The sequence below is a fragment of the Pimephales promelas genome, chromosome 22 (genome assembly GCF_988280905.1).
Source record: "Pimephales promelas chromosome 22, fPimPro1.hap1.1, whole genome shotgun sequence".
Lineage (NCBI taxonomy): Eukaryota > Metazoa > Chordata > Actinopteri > Cypriniformes > Leuciscidae > Pimephales > Pimephales promelas.
In genome coordinates, this window is record NC_142790.1 from 24,144,168 (window position 1) to 24,155,983 (window position 11,816).

The following is an 11,816-nucleotide window of genomic DNA, read 5'->3' on the forward strand; positions in this document are numbered from 1 at the left end:
TTTAATGTGACGCTCTCAGTCCTGAACATGATAGCTGTCACAGATGCAATAAAAATGTCTTTTTTATGTCTTCAGATGATGTAAATGAAAGTTTATCACAGCTGATGGCCAGTCGACCCGACAGAGAGGACACATAGTATCTTCCAGGGAAGAAGTTCTCGGCTGTGCAACAGTGTGTAAAATTGATATTTTGACAACTTGCTTTAAAACAGCTTTGAGGCAGTCCAGAGGCTCTGCCCTTGACCTGAGAGATAAAATTTTGTTGCATTCACAACGAAAGACTACATGGTTTTTGACAGTAACCCTAAAGGCAGATGACTGAGGACTCGACCGGCTTCTGAATCGCACATGCAAAATGTAGGACACGTCAAAAGTCAACATGCAACAGTGCTCGCAGTCGCAACCCATTTTTTAGTTAAAAAAAAAAGTTGTGATACACATTTTTTTCTTAGAAATTAATACTTTTATTCAGGAAGGATGTATTAAATAAATCAAAGATGTCATTTTTTGTACCAATTGAAAAGTCCTCACTGTTTCAAAAATAAATTATGTTCTCTTGAACTCTCTGTTTTTTAAAGATACCTGAAAAAATGTTAAGCAGTTCAACTGTTTTTAACAACTGATAACGTTTCTTGAGCAGCAAATCAGCACATAGGGAGGATCATGTGACTGAAGACTGGCGTAGCTTTCATTAAAAATGAAAAAAATATATAAATAAAATCAAACATTTTGAATGACACATTTTAATGTAGATTATGAAAAATGCAAGGATTTGCTAAAGATTACATTTTATATTATAAATAAATATTACTAATTTTAGTAATATTAATATTAGTGTTTTTAAAGATCGACTTTAAGTGAGTGTTAGATGATGCCAATAGACTTTACTGCTTAAATAACTCTAACTGAGCTTCATTTTTCTGTTTTTAAAACCTCCATAATGCCCTGCCACATATTCATCCATTGGAAGTGCATTACAGTATTTTATATATAGTTTTCATTAGACTGTCGGATCTGTCTGGTTTATATTCTCTAAAAACAGAGTCATACATATTGAGATTTGAGGACACCGAAAATGTCTGCTCACCTCAACTCCTCAGATGGAATAAAATGAGGTCACAATGTGACCATAACCTTTGAATACTAGAACGAGACACTGAAAGAGTGAGACTTTGAGAGAGACAATGTCTCAGACAAGGTAACAATTACTGTCTTTGTGGTGTTTCCTCAGGAGTGATGGCTGATTATCTATGACCTTCAGCGATAAAACATGTGCATACTCCAGAATGAGTGGGCAGGACTGTCCCTCATTTATTCACATTTTCTCTTTCACTTTGCTATGACATGACTTTCAGAGTCACAAAAATATCTCCCTCTGGATAGATAAGCTTGTTTTGGTCACTCTCTCTCTTTGCCTGACTGATCTAAATGTGCAGATTGGATAGCTCTTCACCTCCTCACGAGCCTTCTTTAAAAAACATACTCACTCATACACACAGTGACACGCCACACAGACAAGGACTCAACCATTTAATATTTTTTGTGCGTGTGTGTGACTGTGTGTGTGTACGGTGAACTTTTGGGTGTTCACACTTGACCAATTTTACACTTTTCACACTAGTGCTACAAAAAACTATTTACGGTGCATGAGATAAAGGACAAATGATTGCAAATCAAAATCATATATTATTTTAATCATATGTGTTACTTTGTTTTTCTCTGATTTCAGATGTACATTACATTTACAGTGAAAGCCAAAGGAACCCGTCTGGCTAAACCAGTCATGTCTTTGGGCCTGATGTGCCTGGCCTTTCTAACGGGTATCAACAGGGTGGCGGAGTATCGAAACCACTGGTCTGACGTCATCGCCGGGTTTATCATCGGCGTGGCCATCGCCACCTTTCTAGTAAGTTTTTCAAGTGTAGACTCTTTGCAAACATATAATCTAATAGTTGACACAAAATGAAAGTTCTGTCATGATTTACTCACCCTCATGTCATTCCAGACCGAGATGATTTTCTTTCTTATGTGGAACATAAAAATAAGATGTTTTGCAGATTGTCCCTGCTGAACTTTTCTTTACAATGAGAGTTAATGGGGACGGGAACTGAAAAGCTCCTATGTATGTAGTCCATTAGGCTTATGCACTATATTTAGGGTTCCATGGAAAACATGGAAGAAGTAATGATCCGGCCTATTTATATAGTATAATATGTATTATGGATAATATAACTTGTTGCCGCCATAGAATAAAAACAGTTTACGAATTTTTATCTCAAATTCTGACTTTTTTCTCACAATTACAGGTTTCCATCTCACAATTCTGACTTTTTTTCTTAGAATTGTGATATATAAACTCACAATTGCGACTTTATATAAATCAATTCTGAATTCTGTAAACTCGCAATTGTGAGGAAAAAAAAGTCACAATATTTAATATATAACACTTTTAGTATTTTTTTATTCTGTGGTGGAAACAAGCTTCCATAATTTATTCATAATTGTTTTCTACATCATTGTTTCATTTTAGTTTAAATGTTAGCAATTTTGTTAACAATGTGCTTTTGTCCTTTTTCAATATTTCTCTTAAGCTTTTTTTTTTTTTAAGTTTTATTAATTGTAGTACTTCTACCAAAACTTATTTAAATGTTTTAAATATTTAAATAGTCGTAATAAAAGTTTATTATTTATCATTTACTTTATTTCAGCATTATTTCATTCAATTGATTATTTTTTTATATAGTTTGTTATAGTTAACAATAGTGACACTGATTATATATATGTTTGTGTGTGTGTGTGTATAGCTAACATATTGTGAACTAAAAAAGTAATTGCATTTTATGAATACAGTATATATTTTTTTCATTTAGTAATCATAATTAAATAGAAAAGCCATAGAAACTCACTTTTCAAAATGTGTGGGAATCCTTCTCATGTAAGACTTGTAAAGCCATCCAGTAGTTTTATAACTAGCAAACTATGAGGGTGAGTAATTGATGACTGAATTGTCATTTTTTTGGTAAACTAACACGAGTGACAAGCATGGAGTTGAGTGGCAGAAGTCCAGAGCAAATTACATACAGCTCATTTCGCAAGGATAACAGGATAGAGAAAGGATAATGTTGGCTGGTGGGAAGCTAAGTAGAAGAATCGCTCACATACTGACATTATAGACATACAGCCCTGTTGCAGACCCTCTGCTCTGGGCCTCTTTTTGCTTTAAAGCCAATTGTGTTGTGTAGAGCTGCCAAATGTAGCAAGATGGATTTCACCCTCATTCCACCACCCACATCTGGGCACATCATGATACAGGCTTCATCTCAGGACACAGGAGCTTAGAGCAAATGCTAATGTGTTTGTGTCCTCTTGAGTCCAACCCCTTAAGGATTCCATGGGTTTTAGAGCACTATAATCTAGCAGAGTGACTCTTTTTTGTTGCTGAACTGGTATGTGGTGGGCGTTCTGGCGCAATATGGATGCAGTCGCATCATCCAGTTGGATTGGATGCTGCACATTGGTGGTGGTTGAGGAGACCCCCCCAAACCCCTCCCCCCCACTTCTATGTTAAGTGCTTTGAGTGCAGAGAAAAGCACTATACAGTATGTATTAATGTAACAAATTAAACTGCAAGTGCATATTTTGTTTCTCTATAGACTTGGATCAAGTTATTTGGTCTAGAAAAAAATGGCATATTTTGGGATTAAAAGGAAGTCCATGAAATTGAACTTCACATGGCATGATGGGGTGAGAAAATAGTGAAATGGGGACCAGAGAAATCTGGAATCAAGACCTCCTCACCTGTAGCCTTATTCTTCAGTGCCTGTTTCTGATACATGTATAAAAATAATAAATAAGAGATCTCTTGACAAAGTAACCGATTCAACAATAATGGGGGGAAATGATTTTCAAATCTACATTTGTCTTCACTTCAGCAAGCTCTGCTAATGAGAAAGTCCACTGCTTGTGATTAATATTTAAGCATTCAAATGTGTTTTCTTTATGACCGCCTCCAGCCCAATGTGCAGATAAGGCCTGATTTAAGGTAATGTCCTGAAAGAAGAGATGAAAGCATCTCTCTGATCCCAAACCCAGAAGCTATTAGCCACAAAGACTGTTTAGTGTCAGACAAAAGGAACTTTGTAGAGAGCTATGATATATCATTAGCAAAGCTTTGGTGTCATTTCATGTGAAGATTTTGTCACAAAAACTCTGTCGAAAGATTTCCCTCTTCAACGATCAGAGAGTGAATTAAATAGTTGAAAAACATTTCATAACCCCTGTCTAACTTCATTTCAGTCTCTGTCAAGATAAAGAAAAGTATTCCTGAATGGTCTCACAGAGATTTCTTTTATAATGAACTGTCATACTGAGCTCTTTAATGACTATTTGATTGACTTCAGCTAATAATATGTCTGGGAATAGGCAGTGTTGGCGCTGAACAAACATTGTGGTAGTGGGGTTTTTGTATTGGAGGATTTTGATTCAGTGGCATGTCAGAACTATGAGAGACTATCCAGACTGATCTCATGAAATGCTGATGTATGACACGCCAATTCGTATTTCCATTTTCGGCATGCTATCAACACGCATGATCGCGTTTCAGCGTGTAACGTTACATTACTGTATAAATATATGACCTACCCCAACCCTGTCCCTAAACCTACCCGTCACTGGGGGTTAATACCATTTATGAGTCTTCCCCTACCATCCTAGGGAAAAAAATATCGCTCCCCAGATGTAGATCTACATTTTGCTTCGCTTCGTTTCGTAACATTTAACGGTGTGTTCATACACGCGGAATCACTCGAACATTTAACGGCGTTTACATACACGCGGAATTTAGCATGATCATCTCACAATGTGTTTGATGCTACGAACTACGTCTACTGAATAGCCAATAAAACTGCAACATGAAATTATGTATTGATCAATGCAACATGGCACATAAAACTTTTACCTAGTGCTACATTGCTAAATTAGCATACCAAGTTGGCCTCTTTTCCCTAGCATTGACCATATTCTCCTCACTTCCTAGTCCTTTTTCCAGCCCACATAAAAACCACAATTGCTAAAGTGAAATTCATCTTTCTCTATTGTATTTGTTTACCACTAGCGCATACTGATGATGTTTTACTCTTCCATACTAACTTGCGCCGTAGCCTACGTTTCAATAGGTGTCATCATCGTACAGTCTACATACGTACATGTCGTACCCAAGTTTGTGTACGAGTGCCGAAATCGTCTGTAGCAGGCATAAGGCAACTATGGATATTGCTTTGTGAATACAAAGAAACAAGAAAAAACCTGTCATTATAAACCTGTGTGATTTCTTTTCTTCTTTAGAACAAATAAAACAAATGCACAATCTTGCTGGCATAACAGCCTGTCTTGAGAAATTGTTCATCACTGCTGCAAGGCCACTATGGATCCTCTCCGGCAACTAAGATTGTGATTTATGAAAACAGTTAGCTGCCGTTTTGTTGGGAGGTAATGCACAAAGAATCATGTGATTGGCTGACACGCTCCAATTATTGAAATTGCTTGCGCTAAGCTTTCTCGTCGCGTCAGGAGCTCACTCTACAAGATATCAGCCTCATTTATACCATGATGGGTTAGTGATTCAAACACGCTCTGTTTAGCTGGAGATCCTGAAGCTGCATATGTGACAACAGAATATAAAGTACCAACAGAATGTGTGACCTAGTTTGGCCCTTTGGCTGCTGTGTTGGAGCTTTTTATTAATATCATCAACAGCTTTTGCACAGAAGTCGGAAAAGCAGATGCTCAGCAACATGCACATTTAGATTTAGAAATATATACAGCAAGCTGTGCAAGCAAAACACACAGTGAGGGTTTATGTAAATCTTAATTATAAAGCTCTTATGTGTATCTTTGTCTATCTATCTATCTATCTATCTATCTATCTATCTATCTATCTATCTATCTATCTATCTATCTATCTATCTATCTATCTATCTATCTATCTATCTATCTATCTATCTATCTATCTATCTATCTATCTATCTATCTAATTATAGATAGCGGCTGTGTTCCTCTTATGGGTTGAGGACTCACAAGATTGCCAACTAAATTACTATTATTTCTTTCTTCTCACTGTGACACTAGATTGTCCCTGACTGTGCACTACACACTGGCTTTGTATTAAGTGTGTGTGCTTTTATGCTGTTTGCTCCATTTACAATGCAGCTGTATTGTGTTGACTCTGTATTCCAGATCTTCAAAACATTTCTTCACAATCCTTACATTCACCACTGCTTTCACCTAATTTATATTTTGCTTGTTACTTTCTTTCATTGTACACTATACATATTTATTTTTTACACAAAGTCTGCTAAAAATCTCAGTTAATTTAGTTGCATTTTTTTATGTTTTCAGGTGGTGTGTGTGGTCCATAACTTCAAAGGCAAACATCTGCTGAATGATGATCCCCCACAGGACAACTTGAGTGACAATCCAATGGTCAGCTCGCCCAGGGTTGAGAGTCCATTGGAGAAGTACATCGCCTCACAGGTACTGACAAAAGCGCAGCTGAAATCTGTGGATGCTGTCAAATAAACTGACACACAGTACATGGCCTGTGTGCAGAGTGTTGAATCCGCTCTCAAGGGTCCCAATTGTGTCAGTTTGAGCACTCTTATCAACAAGATGTGTATCCATTCGCTCCTGTCCCTCAGGTGACAGAACTGAGAATGGATGACGAGGAGCCCCACACTCTGAAAGACCGTCTCCTGAGTTTCTTTAGCTGGATCACAGGCAAAAGCAGCCGCTTCAGACACCTGCAGAACACAAGGCAATAAACGTATGCGCACCTGTGTGAGGAGCTCAGGCTGCCAAACCTCTGGAGTACGACGACACGTCATTAAATCCCAGTTAAAACCCAATCATGTTCATTTCAAATGAACAAAACAATTACCTGTACTTAATTACAGTGTACCCAGAGCGTTGGCATCTCCGGCTGCATGTTTTCAAGTCCTTTGCAGTTCAGTCTTTGTGGTTGCATCTGATTTTGTTCTGAACTTAAATGTATACAGTATGTATATGTAGGATTTAGAGATGTAGCATATGGTCATGCAGAATAAGACATTAATATATGCTTAAAACGTACTTATAAATGGCCAATATGCTTGTAATTTGCAAGCTAATAAGCAACTAGTTAATAGTGAGAATTGTTCCCCAAACTAAACTGTTACCCTTATTTTTAATATTATTAAAATATTAAAGGTATGATGCAATAATTATATATTTTTAAAAGGGCTGTCTGTTAAACGCGTTATTAACGGCGTTAACGCAAACCCATTTTAACGGCGTCATTTTTTTATCACGTGATTAACGGTCTTCTTGGCCCAGCAAACTTTTTAGTATTTTTTCATATTTATCAACAGGATGCGGCATGCACGAGGACGTTTTGTTGCTTCGTCGACCAAAGCGCAAGCGGATCTAGCTTGACTGGAAACAAAACCACAGGCACGCCGCACACACTTTTTCGGCTTGCGAGCCGGCCAAATAGTAGGTTAACGTTACGTTTTGAGTGCATTATGAGTGCGAGAGACGCCGAAATGTATGCCAATAAGATTCTGAATGGAAACTTTACTTTACTAAAAAGTTGCAAAATGGTTCTATTGACAAGAGCAAAGTGATCTGTGTGTTTTGTCGTTGTGAACTAATACCACTTGATGGCCAAGCACACACACACACACACACACACAGCTGATGCGAATTCTCCGCCCCCTCGTCAATATCAGGACCTTGTCACCTATTTCTTTCACCCTTTTTTTGATGGACAGTGTTACATTGTGTGAGAGATTATTTGCTCCAAGTGAGAATGTTAGTGTGAATTTGAACACAGTATATGCCAATGTTATTTTCAATAAAAAATATTTCCACAAAGCAAGCCGATCCACTTTTCCATGTTGATAAGAGCATTATAATGAGAAAAAATATAGGGACAAAAAGAAATCTAGAGACATTTCGAATAGATAAAAATGTGCGATTAATCGTGAGTTAACTATGATATTAATGCGATTAATCGCGATTAAATATTTTAATCGTTTGACAGTACTCATTTTAATTATTGTCATATTTTTAAGTATTCATTATTTATTTGAAAAACCCATTAATACGCCGAAACAGACCACTTTAATAGATCATTTTTTTAAGGATAGGGGCCTTTATTGAGGTTTTTTGTTTGTACACTGGGAAAATTCAATTGATACTCACTACGAGACTTACATTTTTTTGCAATATACCTGGGAGTCATGTCATTTGAAGCTTTTTCTAATCTAATAAGGATTCCTTGCACGCACATTTGCTTCCAGTTTGTTTTCTTTCATAGCCGGTGCCCCGAAATCCTTTTAAAAACCTGATCTGAAACCTGGTGTTGGTGTTTGAGTTGAGTGACCTAAAAACTCTTAGCAATTCCGCACCTCGAATAGAAATCGAAACGCACTACTAAGCCCTCAAAGACGTGAAAAACCTCCATTCCTGAGTCTGCATTTAGCACCCTAGCAGCCGTTATCCCCCATGGCAGAGTCAGACTTCGTGTTCAGCTTTTAATTAAGCCACAGCCCACCTCTGAGATCCGAAAGACTGTAATTAAACTGCAACTATGGCCCTTTAAACGTTTCTTTAAGCATTTTGCATGTAAGCAAATGAGAGAATAATTTAATCCCAGCTTGCCGTTTTGATTTCTCGGCAGAATATGAGGGATTAAAGGTTGTTCTTGTTTGCTTATTCAGCTGCAATGAACCATTTGGGAACAATGTCGGTTCACAGATGGTTTATTGAAATGCAGAGAATGAATGTGTAGGATATTGAAGGCACTTTCCTCCAATAAAAATGCTAATCTTCTGTTTCTTCTTTAGTCAAGGGTGCCAATTGAAAATAATTATTTGTGATATCAGTTGATCCATGTAGATATGGTTTGGATGCAATAATGCCCCGTGAGGTTTCTGGGATGGATGGAAAACAGACAATTGCACTTTGCTTTCTGCCGAAATATCCCCCAGACAGATTGCTTTCAGAAACCATAATGCTGTTGAAAGTGGGAGGACAAGGCGAGGAAAATCCACATCTCTGTTTTGTCGCTTCAAATCACAGAGACTTCAGGATCACGGCAAATATGACTGGAAGCTAGAAATAATTTGCTTGGGAAAATCCGCCTCGGATTCTCTGCTGTGGTCGCGGTGTACATATCAGCGATATGACCTGCGGAGCGCTGATCGCTCTTCATATTTTCTGAATCTCTGATGAACTCTCCATTTACAGCTGTATTATTTATCCATTTTCTAACTCAGTGTGTAGTTTTTCAGCACTGTGTACTGTTAGCTATCACTCTAAATTATTCAGCAGAATCCCTTTCAACACCTATATGTATACCTGTGTGACTCATGTAAGAAACAGAACATTTCGTTTCAGAGTAAAGTTTAAATTGGAGTCATACACCCCATCAATTCTGACTGAAACAATCCATCTTCTGGTTCTGAGGACTCATTTTCTTTCAGATTAGACCCACATACTGGTATCATAAGGTTAAACAGAACCTATATATATATATATACAGTATATATGAAGAGTTCAGATGCAAAAGCTTCTAAATGCCATTTGAAATTTTCTTCTAAAATTACCATTTTTATCAAGCTTGTATATTTAAGTTCAGTAATTTCACTTAAATGACAATTAATAGGTAATCTTCATTGCCATTTAAGTGAAATTACTGAACTTAAATATACAAGCTTGATAAGAATGATCATTTTAGAAGAAAAATTCAAATGGCACTTGGAGCTTTTGCATCTGAACTCTTCATATATATATATATATATATATATATATATATATATCATTACAACCTGGAACACACATGCTCATATCAGACATTTTGTACTTGGTTGAGTACATTTGGTTTGGACCAACAGTAGGTTTGGTTTGTTTTTTTGTGTGAAACCTGATTACTGAATTTTGATGCACAACAAGGAACCGTACACAGGTCTGCTATTTTTTTTTTGTATAATGCGATTGCTGTATCAACACAATTTGCCTTTAGTAAAATATCAATGTGCATGTTAAAACCAAAGAAAAATACACTAGCATTCAAACGTTTGGGCTCAGGAAATTTTTAGTAACACTTTATTTTGATGGTCCACTTCTACTAACTACATTTTAACCACATATTATAGGGATACTCCACCGTTTTTTCATATTAAACTATGTTATTCCCTTAACTAAGACGAGTTGATACATACCTCTCTCGTCTCAGTGCGTGCACTCAATCGCTCTGGTGCGCAAGGCACTTTGATAGCACTTAACTAGCCCAGTTCATTCAATATGGGCCAAGCAGAGAAACGACCAAACACCTCCACGTTTCCCCTATTTAAATACAGTTACACCAGTAGAGTAACTCGACAAAGAATGGTGACAAACTAAAACGTTGCAGTTTTCTAAGCGTGTAAAATGGATAACTATAATGTATGGCGGAATACCACAGCAAGTGCTTGGGAGCACTTCGACTCGGTGTAGTAATATCATCACTCGTGAAAAGTCCCGTTGTGATATATGCGCCGAGTCGAAGTGCTCCCAAGCACTTGCTGTGGTATTCCGCCATACAATATAGTTATCCACTTTACACGCTTAGAAAAGTGCAACATTTTATTTTGTGTCACCGTCCTAGGTCGAGTTACACTTCTGGTGTAACTGTATTTAAATAGGGAAAACGTGGAGGTGTTTGGTCGCTTCTATGCTTAGCCCATATTGAATGAACTAAGGGTACATATCATGCTTTTAAATCATTCATTTTTACTTATAAATCATACATTTGTGGTCTATATAAAGCATAACTGCAATGCTTGGGTCTGAATTCCTCATTATTATAGCTCAACAGACCCCTTTTCTACCCCTTTTCTGATGTGCTTCTGTGAGCAACCCGTTTCGAAGCGGCCCCTTTAAATAAAAAGGAGTTGCGTCTTTCCCCGTCCGCTTTCCAGGTCGCTGAGTTCACGGTCATTTCAACTCCCCTCATTCGGCCATTATTGTAGTTTGATAAGAGATATACGATTACTATATAGCTTCAAAGAACATTTTTATTCACACGCATGATATGTCCTCTTTAAGTGCTATCAAAGTGTCTCGCGCCCCAGAGACGAGAGAGGTATGTATCAAATCGTCTTATAGTTTAATATGAAAAAACGGTGGAGTATCCCTTTAACTAGCAGTCATTAGAGTATGCTTATATCTGGTAACACTTTATTTTGATGATCCCTCAACAGACGGTTTACTGTTGATAGTAACTGAAGACTGGAGTATAATGACGCTGAAAGTAAAGCTTTTTATTTTTGATCAGATAAATGCAGCCTTAGCGAGCATAAGGAACGTCTTGAAATATTTTACCGACCCCAAACATTTGAACAGTAGTGCAATTTTTTTTAAAGTAACATGAACACTTTCTGTCTTCTCTTTCAATATATTTTCCTTGTTTTCCAGTAAAAATGTCTAAACATCCTTACAAAGTGAAATTGCTTCTGCAAAAGTTTTTAGAACTTATAAAATTTAATTAATAATGTTTATAATATACATAAACATTTTTATTTTAGTTGACATTGACAAATATTCATTTTTTTCTGTAGGCATAAATGTAAGAATTCTTATTGGAAAACAAGACAGATGTTTTTGCAGTGCATTTAGGTACAGCGCCCAACAGCTAGTGTAAATATCCATCTCCTCAAACCTTGAGTGGAAACGGTTTGCATCTAAAAGAGTGTGTCCTCTTGCAAAGCAGATTTGATGTGTGTGTTTGATGCCCTCAA

At 37.0% G+C, this 11,816-nt stretch overlaps 1 protein-coding gene across 2 annotated transcripts in view; it reads left to right on the plus strand.

Annotated features, from left to right (window-relative positions):
* The window catches only part of plppr5b (phospholipid phosphatase related 5b), a 52,229-nt gene that overhangs the window by 35,496 nt on the left and 4,917 nt on the right, over positions 1–11,816 (plus strand). Inside the window, exons 7-9 of one of the 2 annotated variants that reach the window (XM_089125641.1) lie at positions 1,730–1,906; positions 6,397–6,531; positions 6,696–6,811. In XM_089125641.1, coding sequence (XP_088981767.1) covers positions 1,730–1,906; positions 6,397–6,531; positions 6,696–6,811 — 428 coding nt within the window. The remainder of the gene's footprint in view (positions 1–1,729; positions 1,907–6,396; positions 6,532–6,695; positions 6,812–11,816) is intronic. The other variant, XM_089125640.1, reaches the window with a different exon arrangement.